This window comes from Agrilus planipennis, unplaced genomic scaffold (assembly GCF_000699045.2).
Source record: "Agrilus planipennis isolate EAB-ADULT unplaced genomic scaffold, Apla_2.0 scaffold34, whole genome shotgun sequence".
Lineage (NCBI taxonomy): Eukaryota > Metazoa > Arthropoda > Insecta > Coleoptera > Buprestidae > Agrilus > Agrilus planipennis.
Window position 1 is genome coordinate 936,723 of NW_020439170.1, and position 23,818 is coordinate 960,540.

At 33.5% G+C, this 23,818-nt stretch overlaps 1 protein-coding gene across 1 annotated transcript in view; it reads right to left on the minus strand.

Annotated features, from left to right (window-relative positions):
• LOC112905461 overlaps positions 1-23,818 on the minus strand; it is a 31,935-nt gene that overhangs the window by 6,785 nt on the left and 1,332 nt on the right. The window contains exon 2 of the mRNA XM_025977969.1: positions 13,338-13,460. Within this exon, the coding sequence (XP_025833754.1) occupies positions 13,338-13,460 (123 nt within the window). The remainder of the gene's footprint in view (positions 1-13,337; positions 13,461-23,818) is intronic.

The window sequence follows — 23,818 nt, forward strand, 5'->3', positions numbered from 1 at the left end:
GAAGAAGTAATCGAAGCTGTAAATGGTTATTTTGAGGAGCTTGACGAATCAGTCTATAGAGATGGCATTAATAGACTGGAACACCGCTATGAGAAATGTATCAGCCTTGGAGGAGATTATGTTGAGAAATAAAAAAAAAAAATTTTTAAAAACCTTGTTTTTCTTGGTCAGGCCGGAAACTTATCAATCCACCCTCGTATATTTAAGCGATGAAAGTAGACGATCAAAATTGGTAAAATGAGTATGGATACGGCCACCTCAAATCGGTATTTCCAACGACGATAGAAATAAGTCTCTCTCCGCTCTCAGTTTAATTGATAGTAATAAATAATGAATAATGTTTATGCTGATTTTTTTGAAATACAATTTAATTTGTGGGAATAAATAAAACACTAAAACCCGAACATCCACAAAAAACATTTAGGTTTTAAAACTTTTCATGAATAAACAACGGATTATTTTAAGATAATTCATACAAAAAAGCGATCTTGATAAAATGTGCTATTTTAATAAATATAAGTAGTACCTATACTAAATATCAAAAATTAGCACTATTAAACATTTCTTAGAGGTCGCTCATAAATTTTAAAAATTGGTAAAGTAGTAAGTGCTAATTTTTTTTCCTTTACAGTAGATGTTTGTAAATAAAAAACGAATCAGCTTCTTAATATGCTATTCTAAAATGAGTTCAAATAAAAAAAAAACACATTTTCATATTGATACTTGAAGGTCCATCAAAAACATCGAGTGTTAAAATGAAAATTTTCGAAATTCTTCAGTGAATTTGTATTTTAAGCTGAAATTTTGAAAAGCTGCTTAATTTTTTATGTGCAAACATACGCACATATAAATAAGTGCTGTAACTAGAACAAAAAAAGATTTTGCTATTAAAATACGCGTGTGTGTATGCTCAATCAGAGTATTTACATTTTGTTTTCACTGAATATTTTGTTGAATAATCTTAGTGTCTAAGCCAAGCATTCTACTAAAAATGATCTGCATTCTCCTAATTTTTACTTCAATAACTCTCATTTATTTTCAGTTTCAATTTCAATTAAACCCTCGTTGAAAATCCGCCAACCAAGAATTAAAATTTCGTTTAGTGTTTAAACGACTTTTTGAACGGGACATTCGTGAAGGTGCTATTTAAAGGGAAAATCCGTCAGAACGAAGATATGAACCATTAACCGTACTGGTTTTGCCGGGTACCCAGCTCAACTAATGCCGCGTATCCAGTTATCCGATAGGAAAAATCACTATTCAGTGCATCTGTCTTTCCCATGTCATTCCACACACAATATTTCCTACATAGATTTCCCCCATTTTGAAGGGTTTTTATTTAGTAAATCATCTCCCATTGCTCATTCCTATTACCTCTTTTAAGTAAATACCTACAAACGCGTTCCCTTACCACATGTTCTATACTATTTCTAGGTAGGTACTCTTAAAAGTCATCTTACAGTATCTTCCTTGGATCCTTTAATTGAGATTTTACTATTTTCCTACTTTTTAACATTCATGATTTTTTGAGAACGTTTATATCATAATCCACTAATAGATTTTTGTGGGCACTTAAAAAACAAAAAGGGATTACTTTCTGGTTGGAAATTTTCATTTATTACGATATTTTCTTATAAATCCTCGTATTACGAAGAAGTGCAACTCGTTCGTTTGTTTATATTTTTATTTGTAGCTAATTGGTGGGCTCTTTTGATGCTAATTAACGCAACCGATTAAAAGGATGAGTCACATTTGTTTCGCCGGATTTGACCTGGATTAATTTATTGCTAGTAAAACCTATGGCAGCATCATTATTCACCACACCAGATGATCAAATATAAATAGTTCCCGTTCAAGTGCCAAACTAATAGCAGATTAACGTCTTTTAATTCATATGATTCCATTGTATCCTTTAAAAAACAAACAATTTAAACTGTGCTTATTTACAGATTGAAATATTCTCAAATAAAAAGAACACACAGAAATAAAAAAGAAATCCTGCATTTACGATGCAATAACTTAAGTGTGTAACTTAAAAGTAAAAATTGTAACATTTTAACCGAAATAAATAACTTCATACAGGCAAATCAAATGGAAGCTCTGTACACATTTACAATTCGTTCTACAGATGTATCGGTAAGTGTTTTGCGGGTATCGGGTAACTACCTATCGGTTGTTCGGAAAGTCATTTCGTTTTTTTTTGTGGAAATGAAAGACAGTTTTCGTATAATAAACAAATACTTTATTAAATCATATATTGACCGTTCTGGTCCAACACCTTTTGCCATCTTTCTGGTAGTAGCATAATTCCACGCTCATAAAATTTTTGGTCTTTGCTGGCAAAAAACTGATCGAGGAGGTTTTTGACCTCCTCATTTGAGGTGAAGGTTTTACCGTCTAAAAAATTTTGGAGTGACCGGAACAAATAATAATCCGATGGTGCCAGGTCTGGAGAATATGGTGGGTGTAGCATTGTATCCCATTCAAGCTGTAAAAGCTTTTGGCGAGTGACCAAACTTGTGTGAGGTCTCGCGTTGTCTTGGTGAAACACTACACCTTTCCTGTTGATTAGTTCTGACCTTTTCTGTTGAAGTGCATCATTCAGTTTGTCCAGCTGATGACAGTAGACTTCCGAATTAATCGTTGTGTTATCCGGTAAAAGCTCAAAAAAAACGATTCCTTTAAAATCCCACCAAACAGACAGCATCACCTTTTTTTGGTGAATATCGGCTTTGGAAATGGTTTGAGCCGGTTCATCTTTTTTGCTCCATGACCTCTTGCGTTTGACGTTGTTGTATACAACCCATTTTTCGTCCCCAGTGATGATGCGCTTCAAAAACGGATCATTTTCGTGACGTTTGAGAAGCGAATCGCAGACGTCAATGCGGCGACACAGATTTCTCTCTGTGAGAACATGGGGAACCCATACATCGAGCTTCGAGGATAATCCCAGGCCTTTCAAGTGGTCATAAACTGTTGAATTTGATAAATTTAACCTCAATCCGATCTCACGTGTTGTTATTCGCCGGTTCACATCAACTAATGCCTTTATCGCGTCTTTATCAGCTTCAACCGGCCTTCCCGAACGTGGTGCATCTTCGACATCAAAATTGCCGGATCGAAATTTAGCGAACCAGTTCTGGCACTGGCGTACTGTCAACACACCTTCTCCATACACATCAGTCAATTTCTTTCTGGCTTGAACAGCATTTTTACCCTTTCTGTAGTAAAACAGTAAGATATGTCGAAAATGCTGCTTATCGCTCTCCATATTTAAAAGGGCACCAACCAAAAACTACTGCGTAGAATTAATTGGAATTTTTCAAACACAAGCCTTGCTATATGAGCTCTCAAAGCATATAAAAAATATACGGCATAAATGTGAAGTTGGGTGCAAAAGAATACAATTAAATCCTCTGTCGGGAAAAAACGAAATGACTTTCCGAACAACCCTATAGATACCCGGCATTAGTCCTACCGGATCCGCCGAATATCTTATTGAAACCGGAAAGCCGTCCTATCTTAAATAAAATAAGCTTCTTCATTGTCAGACTGCAATTAAAAGTAAATGTCTAACTACGTAGTGTTTCTTTATCAAAGTTATCAAACTAATACGTGATTGAAGTCATGTCTAATCAAATATAGAATGCATTATCCTTATAATTTTTTATATATTTTTTTTTAGTTTTATGATGTAATTCTAATGCTTAGGTATTATAACGAATTAAAAAACCTCGAGATATTTTATAGACAGAATTTAAAAAAGTTGTCATATGTGCCTACCGATTTAATGTGACTTACAAACCAGTACGGATAACCTCAAATTAATAAGGAAAAAGTGTTGCTACTTTCACTCCTTTGTCGGGAATCGCACCCGGGTCCCTGGGAGTACCGGTGCGTAAAACCCCCCTACAAAATTCAAAGTATCTCAGTTACAAACCTTGATCGTTTCGAATCCTTCAGGAACACTCTCTAAATATATTTTATATATAATAACTTATTAAAACATAAACTATATCTAGAGAGTGTTGACAGAAGATTAGAAATGATCTAGTAATAATAGTAACAGGATTACTTCATTGCAGGCTCAATTAACATTCATTTTTTTGGAGAATTCTAGTGCTTGATACAATAAAGATTAGATTTTCTGACTACTATAAATAGTAACATGGAATTAGAACTAATGCGACACTTCTACTAAGCTTTTTATTGTCGTTAACTCAGTTTACACAAAACAAGGGTAGAGTACGTAGTTAATACTAATTTCCATTTAAGATACGAACGATTGTAGACAAAACAAACTACCGAAATCTTCGTGTGGATCGCTGTGAATTTTTTAGATACACACGAAGCAAATTCACTACTAGATGTTTTAGTTCCCCCCCCCCCCTTTCGACGAAATTGGTTTCAATATTAATTTAGTACATATTTACACGATTTTAATGCTTCACAAAACCTGTTTCATCCCTTTAAACAAAAGATGAAATATTCTGAAAATTTATTTGGAAGCAGTTATTGTAATAATTGTTCATTGTGTTTACTAATCTTCCGAAGTTGTACTTTATTGTATTTTAAAATTTTGATAACATTCATCAAGATAGCAGCGCAATAAAAAAATTAATGCCAATAGATAAGATTGTGGAATATAGTTGCATTAAATGTGTTATATCGCTGATGCGACATGAAATATTTTATACCTACTTACGTTAGTTGTATCAAGTACCTAATACATACATAGGTAAGCAAAATTAAATCATAATTATTATAGTAATTGAAATATTTTTCCATTCAATAAAATCAGTTCAATGAATTAAAAAATCCGTAGCAAACAAAGCATATTCTTTGAAGGTAATAAATTAAAAATACTTTAAATTGTATAAAATTAAAATATCAGTTTTTACAGTAAAAACAACGAGATGAAAATTTGAAGTTGGTGAATAACCTTTAACCTCTTCAAAATTTTATAAAATGACATTAGTTTGAAATGTTATTATTTACTGTAAAATCTAAAAACGAACGAGAGATTTATTCTGAANAAAATCAGTTCAATGAATTAAAAAATCCGTAGCAAACAAAGCATATTCTTTGAAGGTAATAAATTAAAAATACTTTAAATTGTATAAAATTAAAATTTCAGTTTTTACAGTAAAAACAACGAGATGAAAATTTGAAGTTGGTGAATAACCTTTAACCTCTTCAAAATTTTATAAAATGACATTAGTTTGAAATGTTATTATTTACTGTAAAATCTAAAAACGAACGAGAGATTTATTCTGAAGGATTGCCTTTTATTTTCTAATCTTATCAGTTAGATTATAATAACAAGGGTATCAGGTAATTTGTAAGAAAAATTTGTCATATGATTGAGTCTCTATGAGATTACAATTAGCAGCTTCTGTAGCTTGTAGCATAACCAAAATAACTTACAGTCGAACACAGTTATTATAATGAAAACCTTCTACATTTCAAGCTTTCAAAAAACTGTACAAAGAAATAATTCTTTATAAAAACCTAGGTTCAAAACAAAAGGACTGACTGAAATATTTATTTTAGATTGTCTTTAACAGTTTTCGTCTATTTGATTTTCTAAACGCACAAAATAGATATGCATCGGATAATGATTTTGCCGGATAATCGAGTAATTAGCATTAGCTGTACCGAATACCCGGCAAAACCACTACTGTTAATCGTTCATGACTTGAAGCGAGCTTTATAATGTTTATAAACACTAAAAGTCTGTAAGTTGACAAAATCATACTAAGAAGTTATAGTCAATCAAAACTTCATGTACCAACAAGCGACAGAAATTGTAACGATCTGTTCCAATACAGTCTTAATTATCAATGTTTATTACGTAGGGTTTTGTTATACTAAAGGACGTTCCCAAAGACCAGTGGTTCCCAACCTACGAATACGATTTCCCTATATAAGTTACCCACTTGTACTGTAAGAATTAGTTGACCAGCACTACGCTCTTTTGCCTCGCCTCCCATGTACAAAAGCGAAAAAATTGACCTACTGCGTCGCTTTATTCGATTTGGCAACGTCTCATATTTGTATCGTCTCGAACTGATAAAGGTGAAAAGATATCATTACTAAAGTGATACAATTTTTAAGAAAAAAAAAGCCAAATAATTTATTTATTAGTTTTGGTAATATAAAGTTATACTTAGATAATATTATTACATTTTTTATCATTTTATATAATTGTTCATTTTTATTATTATCAGTCAATAAATATATAATTTCTTTCTAATATAAATGGTGTAATAAAATAATTCGAAGNATAATAATCGAGTAAATATTAATAGTAATTTTAATATTGTTATAAGAAATCAGAAATGAAAACACGCAAGTTCTACAGTTTAGGACAACCAACAAACGTCCTGCGCTGTTGCAGCGTAGCCAAGTCGCATACTACTGATCAGCTTATGCAGGAGAGTCTGAGTCTGAGATTTACTTTACACATTGTTTACAACAAAATAAATATTGTTAAAAGAAATCAGAAATGACAACACGCAGGTTCTACAGTTTAGGATAACCAACTTAAACGTCCCGCGCAGTTGCAGCGTGGCCAAGTCGCATACTACTGATCAGCTTATGCAGGAGAGTCTGAGTCTGAGATTTACTTTACACATTGTTTACAACAAAACATATACCGCTTCTTGTGCCGATTTTGTATGGAAATTATTTATGTGAATATTATCTGCCTATTCCCGAAATTTAAAAAAAATTGTAAGAAAATTAAACTTGTTAGACACTAAACCCTACATTAATTAGTATGAAATGTATAAATTAACATACGTTCAAATAGAAATTTAAAATGCTAATATTTCCAAAGTGAGTACCGCAAAATGGATCGAATTTTTTTCGTATGCGTTCAGAATACAGGCAGGTATTTACAATTAAATTTTAAAGATTATCGTAAGAAAAATTTTTTATTGGGAACGTCCTCATTATGTTTTTTTTTTCTATGGTAGAATTACCAGGAGACACTGCCGTGTACTCGGGGGCGTCAGTATTCGATACCCAGTCAGATCCTAAAAAAAGTCGGATCCGCCGGGTACCGGATCCAAACCGGATAATGAGTTTTATTTCTAAGTCCCTCCGTTATACGTTTTGTGTGATCCGTATTTTATTTTAATTTTACATTTTACGACGCTCGCACTAAGTCGGTGGACGCTCCAGTTCCGCTAAAATATTCTGCATGCACTGGGAAAAACAAACGCTTAATAAAACACTCGCAACGATCAACAACAACGAGTACAAATTACAAAAGAAAGATCGTAAGCAGAACAGTAGGTACATACACATGGCAAGTATTGTAAGTAAATAACCAGTACATCGAGCAGCTACCGTTTCGTTTTCGTTTGCTCGTTGACGGAGATAATAAACATTGGACAGAAGACGCTGTACACATATACATATGTTGTACTCTGTCTTGTCTTTCGTTTCAGTCATCGGCCTTTTGTACATATCATTAGAGCATCTCGGAGCGTAACAAAAGTCAGTGAGTTGGTTCAGCAGAACAGAAAGACCACCCGTCGTAGGGGCAGAAACCGAACACGTCGATTCTTTTACAAAATTGAGAAGATACACTACGGTCAAATTGACTAAATAATGGTCATCGCAGCCGAAAATTTTTAACTGTAGCCGATTATTTATCATATATACTGCGTTTGAGATATGAAAAGACAAAAAAAGTGCATTTTCACCCCCTGTATCTAGTATCTACGCCTTACTCCTGGTACGAGCTATCCGCCTATTTAGAAACGTACCCCTCCCCCTCCCGCCGATTATTCGAACTTGTAACCATATACTTTGTCTACATATATTCTGGATGAAATTTCGCATCCAGCTCTACATATACACTATACCAGGTACGGTCAATAAGTGGATCGCAATTGACTGGACAATCTCAATTTTTCTCGACGAATAAGATGAAAAATGTATACATTTAAACAATAACATGTGCCGAATTGGCTTAACTTCTCAAAAATAAAGTTAAAAAACGAAGAAGATGCGTTTCAGAAAATACTACAAACGGCGCAGTAAACGCCATCTCTAGCACGATGCTACATTTTAGGATTACGTATGCTCCAACAAGGTCCACTTCTGCGGATATTTACTTGCTGAAAACGAATCCCGGCGTAGCCAACCTCAACGTAATAGGCACGTTAGCTTAATCGAATAAAATAATTCGAAGTGGTCTGTATTCTAAAAGTTGGTCTGTGTTCTGTCGGAGCTGCCTGCGGAGCGCTGATGAGATCCAAGAAGATCGAAATCGCGATCCGCGTCTGGCAGTTTCGACAGAATACAGACCACCTCGAGCATACGTAATCCTAAAATGTAGCATCGTGCTACAGATGGCGTTTACTGCGCCATTTGTAGTATTTTCTAAAAAGCTTTAGATTAATTGTAAGATTCTTGTTTATTTTATTACTCATTTTCATCACAAATAATCCATTTAAAAGAATGTTCCATTAAAACCATGCCATTGAAGCAATTCAGGTGTTTAACGAAAAACATGACACTAAAAAGGGTTCCAGCCGTCAAACAGATTAAGAAACGGTCCACTATACAATCTGATTATAAAAGTTTATTCTCATATTTTGGTACGAAGTTTTAACCCATTGGTAATACCAGAATTAGATCACAAACTTATTAATTCCTCCGTAACAAATAATAGTGAACAAACTGGTAATTAAAAACAATTTCTAAATCCGTTACTTTTAATGAGCAAACCTTGTCCTTTAACATTTCATTAGATTCTCCTTAAGCAGACTGCTATAATTATAGGTTTTTGCCGTCATACCTACATTTCTTTTCAATAAGGAACCTATAATTAAATTTCTACCTCATTAACCACATACCTATTTTTCATAGATGGGTTGTATGTGTGTCAACTTTAAGAAAATACGAACCTTCTTAGAATAAATACTATTACTAATTTTCAGATTTTTCAATTTTATATTATTACAGGATTAAAATCAAAGGACTGTTCCCGATCTTTATTATGATGTGCTATTTCAGGAACTAATACCAAAAGAAACATTTACCATAATAAGGTTCCCACTGGTTATAAACTAAATTGTGACACTCGACGAACGTTACATAGGTCAAACAAACAGCTTCGTCAAAGAAAGAATTAAAGAACACATAAGAAGTTTAGGAAATGAAAACACTAACAACTTTAAAACTTCAATAAGTCACCTGAAAGAAACTATCAATATTGAATTTATTAGAATGCCTGGAAATCAACAAATTAGGCTGATTGATGTTAACATGAACATTGTATTTGTCTTCGTCATTATTAATTCCTAAAATACATGTATGATACTAAAGCAAGGTAAAGGTACAGTACATCCACAAAACTGAAATGTAACTTCCGCGAACAACTGAAATGTAACTTCAACAACATTCTGTATTTATATAACTTAATTAAGCTTAATAACGACAGGTTACAACCCTTAATCTTTCTTCCCTGTTGTCACTTATTACTCTGACAAAGAGATGTTATAATTATCTTTTTAACATCCGGTGTACATCTACTACCTCAATTCATCCGAGACGGTGTAATGTCTGATCACTTCCGTTACTTTTATTTTTGTTTGAAACCGTAAGTGACATAATGAGCGGAACGAATGATACAACGAAGTGAGACATTCACTATGTATAATAAAGTGCGTGGGTGTGTGCCCATTCAAGGGCTAATTATGTTTTTCTTGCTTACGCTGATGGGCTTCAAAATCAACAGTAGATCTAATGAAAATATGCACGTATAACGTCACGAATTTTTGGATTTTGCTTTTGCAGATGCTAAACGTTTCATCAAATGCTATTGCTGACAACAGACCAAATGAAAGCCTATGAAAAGCAATAAACATTTCAAAAACGTATAGTTTGGAATGCACTATAATAATAAAAAAGTACTTATAACTGACTTGATAATTATGAGTTGTGCGAAAAATACTGCGAATATAGCAAGATTGAAGCGATTTCACAAAATATTGGTGTCTTGAAAGAAATCTCAAAAAGAACCTATAAAAATTAAAATACCAAAATTTGTTATTCATCTTCTGTACAAATTCAGAATTTTTAATGACCTTTGATGCAGGATTGTTCGAATGACTGTTGTCCAAAACGTTAAAACCCAAGGTGCCATCTCACAATTACTTAAAGACTGGAAAGAAACAGAGACAGTCTCTAAATGAAGTCCTTGAGTGTCAAAACGCATTTTAGATATCAATCTATTGACATAGAAACATATAAAGAGAAAGCATAAAATATCGTTATAGACAGTGACGGCGTAATGATGGGGGGATGTCCGTCCTGGGGGCCAAGCACTAAGGGGTGGCAATAGTGGAAGAAGTTCGTGAAATAGTTCCAAATCTGACAGAAACCCATGATTTTCTGCAGAGGACATTATTTTGGAGATTTTACGACTGAGGTACCACTTGGAAGCCGCCAGCATTTCTCTACAAGAAAAGACCCAATGGATTACTTTGGAGCTTCTGAAATTCATTGGGGGATTACTCTGAGTCTGTTCCTAGTCTAACGCTGTGTTTAAGATTTTTTTAACTATTTGTGTTTCGGTGGCTTCTTGTGAATGAAGTTTCTCAAAATTAAAGTTGATAAAATCTTACTTAAGATTCACAATGAGCCAAACGCGACTTACCAATCTTTCTATATTATCCATTAAGAAAGACAGGAAAGTAAGTTTTGATAATGTAATCGAATATTTTAGCACAATAAAATCACGTAAGCACGTTTAGTATTTGTTCTTTTATTAAGGGGGTGATCAATAGAAAACTGCGCCGCGTGTGGAGTAAAGCTTCTGGTGGTGTTCAGATTTTATCGACTATGTTTTTGCGTTAGGTGCTAGTCAGCAAGCCACTAAGGTCGTAGAAAAATAGATTAAATAGATTTTGTTTACGTTTTGCGTTTGATAACTTACAATATCAAAATTGATACCGGGTCGCTCATCCCGCAGTGGTTTCGTTTCGCTTAGGGTTAAGTTTTTGCTGTTACCACTAGTAATCTAGGGTGCAACTCAGCGGTTTGCTGACACAAAAATGTACCAATAAGATATAGGCAGCACTGTTTGGGCACCACACATCTTCTCCTGAGAGACTTCACCCCTTTCATGCTCTGTCCATATATTCTTACGTATACAACTGAATACAGTACGGGACGCTAATGAAATTAAGGTATCCGTTATCTCACCGTTTTCCCGAAAACATCCTCTGTCCCTGTATTTCTAAGTCTATGAAGAAAACGTACCTAAAATCTATGTAAAATGACATTGTGTCGACTGCAGCAATGAAACATTGAAGAGATATGTTAGCTCCCTTGGTCGAATGACTTGACATCGAAACCCATAACGACGAAGGTCCGAACGTAAGTTAATAACAACGCTAAAGGACAATAATCTTTAATGTGTCTTTAATTTGAACTTTTCTTTTTTCGTCATTAATGAATCAAACATTCACACGGATTCCATTATAGAATGCTTTTTCACACAATCGCTTCTCGTGTATGTACTATACATTTGGTATGTGTTTTTCGAGATGAGATTGAGAGTCGCCCTGAGCAACAATCGCTAATAAGAGGAAGCAGCGGAGCGCGGACTAATTCGTACCGGAAGACGGGGACACTGTTTGGTGACGTTACAGGAAGTTCAGTCTTTGTGTTGAGAAAGGGTGGTAGCACTACTGACTGGCACAAGAGACATAGAGACTATATACACAACAGCATGCATGTGTATATACATATAGTTACTTTAGCGTCGATTGATATATTACAAAGGAGTAGATGGGCGACACAATATTTTTTTCGAAATTTCGATTTGTAACACGAAATTTTGACTTGCAATTTAAAATTTCGATTTGTAATTCGGAATTCGCAAAATTTCGAGTTGAGCATAAGCACAGAAGGAATCAATAATAATTCAGTCGAAATCATAGTTTTGCCCATCAGTTTTGCGACGATTATTGTCTGCGATTCACTTGCCTATGAATTGGGCTAGATTACGTTTGGTTCAACCGTTCAAAAAGTACACGACTACGACAACACTCACTTCGTCCGTGTTGTCTTTATCTACTCTGAAATTATGATTCTAACCTAACTGAACTTAAAGCTTTCATTCGATCGCCTGTAATCATAAGGTTAGAGTAGGTAAAGACAACACGAACGAAATGAGTGTAGTAGTGCTTTTGACCTTTCTGAAAATTGCCTTAACTTAAGTTGGGATTGACTTAGGTTACGTCTGGTTGCAATTTAATGTACATTTGGAATTGCAAGTTGAAAATCTAAATTTCGAGTTGCAAATCCACATTTCATGTTGCCAGTCGAAATTTCATGTCGACAAAAAAATTATGTTAGGTCCTTCCACGCCTTCCTAATGGCGATCATTACTCTATTTGCAGTAATTCATAGTTATGTATACACATTAAGATCCTTGTATTTTACCCCGTGCAGATGAACATGGGTACCAATGTCATTGTCCTAGTAAGTTAGACTCAATTAGTTCACTTCATTATAAATATTGAAATTCAAAGATAGAACAGCTGATTTTTAATTCAAATAAAAGTAGCATTTTCTTCGCCCACTCGTGCAATATACAGATACATGAATTTTCCCGGTAGATGTATGGCTAAATGGTTATTACATACGCTACGAATCCGCCCAAACCGACTTTAATTTTTAGGTATACCTAAGAACATTCTACCAAGTTACATTGTATAGAAGCGATCTTTTTATAGCAATATCTGTATGCCAAGAATTTTAACGTCGAAAAGAATGACTTTTGTGAAGGACGACTCGCGATTTTTTATTATTCACAGGATGCGCGTGATTGAATATGCATTGTCATTTTTTTGTTTTTTTCGTACAGAAAAATTAGCATACATCAGTACGAGCATAAATCCATGAAGAATGTACACAAATTACTTAATTAAAAAATACAGTCTAAGAGTCTAAATTCTCCATAACGAAACATAAAGGTTTGAGCATCTTCCTTCGTTATACATACAGTAGATATATGAAAATCTTGGATACCGGAAGAAAGTGCTCACATGATAGCGAGTTTATCGTTCAAAACGTTTCATTTTTAAAGTCTTAGAGCATATTACAATTTAGGAATATACTATTCATTCTGAAATCCATCTAGGCGTATCAATCAATAATTTTTAAGGAAAATTCCTCTTATGTGAAAGAACTTTTTTTCAGAACATAAGTTTTTCATTATTTTTAATTACAGAATAAGGGGAATGTATTGTGCTTTAAAGGTAAAACGAATATAAAAAAATTGTTTACAGAATAATTAAATTTCTAACCTTAGCCAGTTGCCTTTTGAAAGTAACCCGTCTTTTGGGTTGACACTTTTTTGGTGGATCGGCATCATAAAAGTTTTGATCTTCTAAACTGTAGTCGTACACTTCGTACCCTTCCAGCTCCATCTGAAAAGAAATATTTTCGATTTAAGAATTAGTTATTTCTTAAACTTATTGGCATAATATGTAGATAGAAATTCGTCTTTATATGATCTACGATCTTTCTGAAAAATGTTGGTAAATTTTTAATAATCTTTTTATTTTACTTTAGAAATGATGGATATTTTCACTGCACCTAATCATCTTCTAAAAATGGTATTAAGTGATAATTAAAACAGTAGAAAATGCTTTATTTAACAAATATTGACAAGACTGCAGATTGCACTCATTGGATTATGTATAAATATAATAATAATCCAGCATAAGAGCAAGTTTGTTGTATGGGTTCCGTTGTTTTAGCACAGAACCCTAAAAATGAAGTTTTATGTTGGTTTATTATGAGTAAATACTAAAAATGGCTGACTTTGGAAGGACCATGTCAGAAAAATTACAAATTGGATAACGAAAGACTACATACACAAACCCTCTGTGACACACAGAAACTCGCGTGTGTTATGTGTACCTGGGTGTGACAGAGACAGGGTATAAGTTGGATGTCTGTGAAAATGTATACACATGAGATGAAATTCGATCTTTAGCTGGTAACAGGTGGCACACAGGCCTGTTGGTCTTTACGATTCAGGGCACATTATACTTGAACCTTTTATAAAATCCCTTGTTTCTTGGTCCTTTTACCAATTCCTTCGCTCAATGGGTACGGCTTTTACAATAAGCAGAAGAGATTGTAGCAGGTAGCTCACAACTTTTAGGAGATTGTACAAGATAAACAAGTCGAAACAGCAGCGATACTACTGATAAAAAAGTACTTATATAGTACAACAATAACTGTAAAAGCTTACAGTGAGACAGTTAGAGATGTGCAAAATGATTTTTTAAAAGTATTTAAATACAAAATATAAATACGTTTTTCATTTGTTATTTTAAATGTAAAATACAAAATTGATTTCCCTTTTATATTTTAAATGTTANAAATGCAAAATACGTATTTTCAAAATAATTTTTTGTAGTACTTATTTAATTTTCTACATTCACTTAATTATTTTTTTAAGAAAACTGCAGGCATTTGCTCATTTTTTAAATATTGGAGTTTTTCTAGGCTAATAGTGGTGTTTACACTGTATCAAATACTGTGAAGATTCAGTATGATTCATATCTTTCTGTTTAAAGTCTGTCTAATTATGATATAGTTTTTCTATCTTTATGCTACAGTATCTTCAGTTCAGCAGCAAATAATTCTTTTATATGCTTACTTATTTGCCTATGTTACCGGTTTAATTGGAAAAAAGACACTGATGCTAAAATAGTTTGCTCAGCGTGAAAGATTAGAGCCAAAATAGCGTTGCAAATAATTTTACTGATGTAAAATCGCCATTAATTATTTTATATCAAAGTATTTACAACCCAATTTTGTTTCTGATCTTTTACACATTGTAATAAGAGAAAGAAATGGAATCCATAGTTTCTTTAGCTTTGGGCTCATCCAATAAATGAAGTTTTTCGAATCGTTTTCTAAGAATTTTGGATTATATGCATTTATTAGCACATCACAATATCTTGTAGTTTTCAGTTTTCCACAGCTGGCGTATAATCAATTCGATATTGTCTTGCGGACTGCTTTGTCGTAATTCATAGAATTTCATAGTTCCTTACTAAAGGTACGATAAGTGATGATTTGGCAGGTGCTGATATCAATTTGGAACTTCAAAATTCGATGGACCATGACATTGATCCCGGAAAACAATATCGATCCAATATTTTGGATTATTATCCATTTGCAAGGTGTTTAGAATTTTTTGGGCTCTCTTCAGTTAAATTTTTAAGCTTCCATTACCTTCAATGGTCAACTTTCATTCATCATTTTATGTAATGTTTGATCGGTGAAACTAGCCGAAAAAATGTATTTTGCATTTTACAAACAGAAAATACGTTTGGAAAAGTATTTTAAAATAAAATACAAAAGGCTTTTGTATAATATTTAATATATCAACAAATATTGCTATTATACTATTACGTGTCGTTTTGTTATTTCTAAAATGTTATTGAAATCTCTCTGTTATTGTTTATGGGGACAACTTTTCAATTTTTCTTGCAGAACTATCAAAGTTCTGCTATAGGAAGATAGAATATTTCCTGAAGACGATCAACAAATTAAATTCCAACAACCCTTCCGTAGACCAGTGCGTATAAACATGTACTTTAAAATCAGAAAGTAAAAAGTGAACTGTCGCGATGAAAACCATTAGATTACCTATAGCTAAAGGTAGAAACGAACATTCGAATCTGGAAGCTTGAGCTCATTGCAATTCCAATTCGGTTCTGTCTAGCGGCCGAGGTGTTTATGTCTTCAAGATATGCCGTCAGATAGGTAGCAACCAACATTTATAAATATTAACAACTTGTGGCCAGTTTTCTAAACTATACACTTATATGTACAACACATACGTACTTGTGGTACATGTTCACACAAATACACGTACACAAATATAAATCAGATGGCGTTTTTACCGCGACTCTGCCTATATCCACAATCGTGAAAGGAACGCGAATGTGAAAGATTAACTCTATTTATCTACACATGGGTCTTTTTCGTATACAAACTTTAGCAAATGTCACATTAGTAACTCTATGTTCGACATTCGAAAGGTACCTAAGACATTATTTCTTAATGTACCCTTCCCGTCTGTGGATAGTTTTAGAGAAATGCGAAGATTAACTCAGGATAGAAAAAAGTTGAAGTGCCATGCCCTATATGATGATGATGACTCTATATGATGATGATGACCCTAGCAAGAAAGTTCTTTACAAATTAATCAAAGATTCTACTTTTCATTTTAAAGCGCCATTTCCGACCAAATTCGTCTGCAGTGAGTCTCTTCTGTCATTTCCAATATCTAATATGCTGTGGGTAGAATTTGATTGATCTATTTCGAAAAAGTACCCTCAATCAATTTTTTTCTGCTACCAATCAGTAAACGACTGCAGAACCGTTTCTTTAGTTTGCCATTAATTGTTGAAGGGTTATATAAGTAAAAAGAAGCAGGGACGTACTTGAGACGCAAGTTACTGTTTGTAGACACCGGGATGTAAACATAACGTACATAAAAAATGAATGAGTTGTGATGCTGAAATAAAATGAATAACCAGCAATGTGCACAGAGGTTACATTTGAAGCACATATGTGTAATATTTTATGGATGGCACATTAAGGACGAGTTCCAGTGATAAAAAAAAACAATAATTATTGTCCCAACCATGGTTGCTCCATAAAAATCGAGTACGAGTGATTTCGGAACGAAATATATTTCTGTTCAACAATGAACGATTACCATCGGAACCAGTCGAAAGAAGTAATTTCCTATATAGCTCAAGGAAAGAGAAAAATCCGAAAACCGTAAATCTGTAGTTATACGTCACAAAAAAAAATAATTTTTGGTAAATGTCTAGATGATGGCCCCCACCCCCGAAGGACGTGGGGGTGGGTGGGATCGAAAGAGAAAGTCTCGCCCACCACTGTGCCAACCGCATAAAACATTTTCGGCGGTCTCACCCCCATAAAAAGTTATAGGTGTTGAAAGTTGATTATTTTGACAATTTTCATATACTATNATTTTCATTCTCGTCTTTTACGCTAATTTTACTTTGACGAACCCCCTCTGTCTTTACAAAGGAACAATTAATGCATTACTCGGTCGGCGGTAGATGATAAAATTATTCCTGATTCTGGTTGCATGTTCGTAGGTACAAGTTTTGTAATTACATAACCGTCTCGGACAGATTCGATTTCTATCATTTTAGCATCAGAAGTCCTTACTTAATTAGGCCATAGTTGGTAAATGTCTAGATGATGGCCCCCACACCGTAGGGGGGATCGAAAGAGGGTGGTCACCTGAGTACAACCCCATAAAAAATTTGCGGCGGTGTCACCCCCATAAAAAGTTATGGGGGTTGAAAGTTGATTATTTTGACAATTTCCATACACTATAATTCAAATAAAATTCAATAAAAAAAATATTTTCGAGCGGGCGGAGGTGGGAGATCGAAAGAGGGTGGTCACTTGAACAAAACCCGATAACCTGACCTAACCTAACCTAACCTAAATTGATAAAGATATTTAAATAATGTTTTATATAACTTTCACAATATTTTTATGTATTTTTCATTAGTTTTACCTTTGAATATTGTTTAAGAATGACTATATAAATATTTACATGCCTAGAAATGTATAAAAATTGGCATATTTATTAACTTTGAACCCTTATAACTTTTTATAGGGGTGAGACCGCCACGAACTTTTTATGGTACAGTGGTGAGGGAGACCTCCTCCTTCGATCCCCACCATCCCCATCATCTAGACCTTTACCTAATTTTTTAGTTGGAAACTGACTAGGCGGATATTTAAAACAAACTCGGAAAAACTGATGTTGTTCGTGAGTTGGAGTTACTTCCTAAAGTTTCACTAATCCAGATCTAGCAACGGAGATGGAAAGACCTCTGAAGAAGTCGCCACTCGAGCTAGCGAAACGGTAGGAACCAACTTCAACATACGACCTTTAGACCCAATCAGAATAGCATTAGTTCACCTTACTGGTCACAAAAGCTTTACCAATTTGTCAATGTCTAAAAAAGCAGGAAAAATCTTCGAGACTCGATTCCGGTGACGGATAAGACATTTATGTTGGTATCTACAAGTTTGTAGGTCTGTTTTTTAACATTTCAAAAAAATTTACAATAAATTGATTCGTTTGAGATAATGATTGAAGTTTGTCGAAAAAAACATTCAAATGAAACTCCGTAGCTGTTTTATATTTGTGCCTTATAACATTAACCAGTCATAAGTATGTGTTGTTGAAACATTGATGAAAGGCTTCTTGCCATTATTTGCTACTGCGTGTAATGTTTGCAAATACAGTAGCATAATGAACCACCACCTACCAATTCGCCATTAAATGTTCCAATGTGTATGCCTGTCTATATGGATGTTTTAAAATCAATGCTCGTGGACATAAACCGTTCGAACCCGCCGTGAATATTTATATTCTTTAACTAAGGACGTGAATTTTTAACAGGCAATCGACCATTGCAAAAAAATCAATATAAAAATCGATTCATTCATCGCACTCTCGTTGATGTCTATGTTTGTAACATCTAAATCTACAAGATGTGTTCGTTTTTTATTTTTTTAAACCGTTGGGCGTTAAATAATTATATGTAAATAAACATGGGCGCCTTCTCGATTTTAAGAATGCAAAACAGGAAAGTAAAACTTTTAAAAAGTGAATGCTAAAATCGTCCGGTTTCTCGCCCTCAAATTTTGTTTTTAACTAATAGTCCAGTCGGTAGATAATTTTCCCGATATAAATTTGTTATAGGACGTGAGTGATTCCTTGTTGTAGCCGGGGAAAAGTTAAGCATTCCTGTATGTTTATAAACTTCGAAAAAGTGTGCGTTAACAAATAGGGGAGGTCCAAAGTTGGCAAAAACTAGGTTTTTAGATCTAGAAGGCAAGGTATCTATGCTTTTTAGAAAGATAAGTTTCAAATAAAAATTGTAGAGGAATTAAAAATCTTTAGAGCTATGTCAACTGAAAATGCATGCCTAAAAAAAGTTATGACAATAATTATTCATGTCTGTTGAGATAAACAATTAACAATATCTTACTAACAAACTGACAAATTTACGTCAACAACAACTAGTTTGATTCCAAATTTAAAAACCATCATTTCAATGTGGTAAAGTCATTAAAAAAGTCATTTTTGCAATAAACAATCAATATAAAAGAAATGGCAATTTTTTACAAATATTTCGGATTTCTGCAATAAGTAATTGACTAAATTAACCGAACGGGGGCTTAAAGTAAAGGTTTTTAATTTCTCTACAATTTTTATTTGAAAATTATCTTTCTAAAAAGCATACCTAGTTTTTGCCAACTTTGAACCTCCCCCATTTGTTTGGGTATAACTGCTAAAGGATTATACTATTATAATGATAAAAGTATACGCTGAATGCAAAATTTCAAGATGAGAGTGTTTGGTTTCTCAGATATGAACAACTGAATTTGTGATATGAGAAATGCAATATAAGAGCACATTATCAAAAAATACAAAGTGCCACAAAAAGGGAATAATCAGGAGTTGTAGCACACCACTTACGATACGATATTCTCAGTATTTTTTGACGCAGAATCCATGTATTTTATATATCGAACAATTTGTCTATTCACCGATTATCTCTAAATAAACCAAAGCCATGCTCTATTCTATAATATCAGGGTAAAAATAAGGGAAAAGTGATGATTTTAAAATTGATCAGCTTCTTCCACAAAAAAAGATGTTAGTATCAGTTTTTTGGAATGTAAACGAAATTTGGTTTGAGGATTGTCTCCAAACTGGTAAAACAGTAAACGCAGATTATTGTTGTAATCTTTTGGACAAGTTGGATATTAAAATTGGTAAGAAAAGGCCTAATTTACAAAATAAAAAAAGCGTTTTTCATCAACATAATGCACCCAATCACACATCTCAAAAAACAATCGCGGAACCAGTAAATTAAACTATGGACTGTCGCGACATCCACTCTATTCGCCAGACTTAGCTCCCTCTTATTTCTGGTTGTTCTCACATCTCAAAAAATTCATGCGATATTCAGCCGTATTTCGACATTATTCCGGATTCTGACTTCAAGGACGGAATCCATAAATTAGAAGATCACTGGAACAAGTGTATTGAAGTTCTGAGATTATACTGAATAATAAAATGCCTTTCCAACCATAAAATTGTGTTTCTCTTATGGAATGACAAAACATATTAAACAAGTTACGGTAATGGTGATCGCCTTCGGGGATCTAGGTATTTATTATTAATATTTGGTAAAAAAAATCGCACCTTCATTCATTCATATGTTGCAGTTTCAATGTAACATACAAACACTACGTGGGCATTGGCTCATTTAAATGTATAAAATGCAAACATTCATTTGATAATTACGTTCCAGTACCAGATGGACTTTTAAACACAGAAACAAGTGTAAAATTGGTAATTAGAGTTTCAGTCCATAACAACACATGCACCTATGTACATACATGTACATAAGCATACTTTGATGAGATTAATAATTTTGATTGCCTTCTCAGTGAAACATTGTATATTATGTACGTCCCGCGTCAAGTTCTTATTTTTTCTTTTTCGTTTCTTTTCAACGTGTCGGGTTCTTCAGACGACCAACAACGGCAGCTGTTATTACGGTAACAAGAGATAACTACTTGGCCTTGTTTCAAAGAGGAAAAAATGTACATAAACAAACTCACAAACATGAAACGACCAAACATTTAATGCAAACTTATCTGAATGAATTTTCTGTTAAAAAACTAGTTCAATGGTAATGTAATAAAAAAAACAATCGCAATGAAATAAAAAAAGAGCAAGGCAACTTGTGCTGTAGACAGGCTCTTAATGAAAGAATTATATTAAGAGGAAAGATACAACGTAGTGTTTTCTATAAAAATATCCGCAGTTTCAACTTGCAAATGTATCGATGTTGTTATTAGTACAAAAAACTATGGACTCAGTTTCGTCTATCTTTAGAATATTGTCAGTCTCTAATAAGAACTTTTGGAATTCCGAAAAGGGACTTCCTACGAATTTTTACGGCACATTCCTTTGCGGATTACTAGGTTTTACCAGCTTGCTTCACACGCGCGAATGTCATAAATATTTGGCAAAAATCATCGACGACCAGATAAAACTAATTTTTCTATTTCTCGAGAATAGTAGTAGCCCTATGCCCTTTTCTGTACATCCGACAATATGGGTACAAAATTTTATGATAGGTTTTATCAGCGCTTTTACTCGCGTTGATGTCCTAAATACCTGACAAAGATCATCGACGACCACATAAAACTATTTTTTTATCCCTTGGGAATAGTACTATTTTTCTGGATAAACGGTACCCTATGCCCTTTTCTGTACATCTGACAATATGTGTACAAAATTTTATGATAGGTTTTATCAGCGGTTTTGCTCGCGTTGATGTCCTAAATACCTGACAAAGATCATCGACGACCACATAAAACTAATTTTATATCCCTCGGGAATAGTATTATTTTTCTGGATAAACGGTACCCTATGTCCTTTTCTGTACCGCTGACAATATGTGTACAACATTTGATTACGATCGGTTAAACAGTTAAGACGTGATATAGTAGCAAACAAACAAACCCTCATTTACATGAATAACGTAGTAATATTAGTTAGAATGATGATATTTATTAAGATTTTTGGCGACTCGATCCAGAAGGGTAATAATGCATTATTCGTTTTTGACATGAGAGACAGGAAATCTTCACACTGAAAGTAGGCAATGAAGAAATTTCCCCTTTTGTTTTGTTTGATTGGGTACTCTATATATTTTGGTGTCGACTAGGGATAATGTATACAATTGTTCTGAAAGTTGGAATATATTGTCGTTCCCTAGCTGATGTATTGTCGACTCTTCGAGCAAGATTCGTGGTTTAAGACCAACCACAAAAATTTCCTTGTAACGAGACGCCACCGCGTTTGTCAGTTTATACCGTGAGACCATGCGGGCTAGGTTGGTTGGTTGGTTGGTATCAATATTATTGTAGCTCACCCACCTTACCACACCCTAGTCTGCATTTTCGAACGATCTAGTTTTACCCCAGTTGGCTGACAATACGTATTTAATAATAAATCACATAAATCTCCAAGTTCAAATAGAAATACCTTTCTGAATTTTTAAAAAATCTAGGTATTTAATAAAATTGTAATAGTTTTTAATAATTTACGCTTAATGCTACTAAGTTAATGGTACTCCTATTTTAACTGATGCGTCGTGAGTTATAATAATGACAAGGCTATTTACAAGTTTTCAAAAAATGTTTGATATCAAACAGATAGCATAGGCTTATGTATCTACGTACCTTATGGACTTATTTAAAAGTATTTTTCCTGTTAAACTGTATCTACTTTAGATAATTAAAACATCCGTGGATTCTACATGTTGGTTTATTATCCACAATAATTGAATATTGAATCGAAACAATTTTCGAAATAAATGATGTCAAAATTTACCCCTTTACTTTTAGCGTTAATTAATTAACAAAAATTAAAGTTTCTTACTACATTAAGGAGCTTCGGGAGTCACACAGGCTGTGAAAAATATTAGTTTTTGTGCTTACACAATTTCACCTGATATAAAATAAAACTGAAAAATTCAAAATCCAATCAAAAACGACCAATTTTAACCATTTTTGGGTATACCCAATGTACTTCCGAAAAATTTGGACTTCGGTAGACTGAACACGAATTTGGCCCTCATGTAATTTGTAGTACCCTCAAATGTAATTATTATTAAAAGTACTCTTTCTTTTCTTATATTTTCGTAAGTAAAAGAAGCGGATGACCAGAACAACACTCGTGTACCTTTTCTACGGTAACTTTATGATTCTAATATAACCGAAGCTTAGCCAAAGATTACGGTAGAAAAAGGAAACACGAACGTAGTGAGTGTTGGCAAGTTATTGTGGTCATATTTTTCGAGACCTTCGCCTGTATAGGTAGTGAAAAGTGTTTCTGTTTGATTGTTTTGGAAAAACACTTTCATTTTGCGACTTTGGTGCGGGTACTTGTTTACTTAATCTCGTTTGAGAGTACCTAGGTTACTAACCGTCAAAAATCGAACACTCTTGAAAACGCTAAACATTTTTAATTTTTTACCTGATTTTTTAATATTTAGCTTTTACAAAACACATAAACAAAATATGACTTGTTATCTTTTGCTTCTTTCTTCATCCATTACGTGTGGTTTCAACAATTCAAATTTAATTTATTTCGAGTAACTAAATAAAGCAGGATTTTATTTAAAAATTACCACAGTATGCAACTCCAAAACCCCGTTAAAATACGCCTTTTGATAAAACTTTCCCTTAAATTTCACAATTTCTAATTATTATTTAAAAGTAAACTCATTTTACAAATTCATTGCAGATAACAAGTACCTAAATAGTTTTAAGTGTGTGTATAAGTATGTGTGGTATATTTATGAAGTCACTACCCCTGTTTTTCGTAATTCATATTTAATATATGTCCATTAAATTAATTTTACGTTTAATTTTATTCTAATAATAACTTTGCAATGCAAATCGAATGATGTAGGTATGCAAAAGGAAAATTAAAACGACAATATTAGGAATAATCTACAATTATACCAATTAAACAATTGGTAATCATTTAGAATTGCAACTTGCTCTAAAAAAAATCCATCCCATGGAGACCATTTAAATACATAAGAATAGTAAATTTATAACGGGGAAAGACGTTTTAAAAATAAAAATTAAATTAAGGTGTATG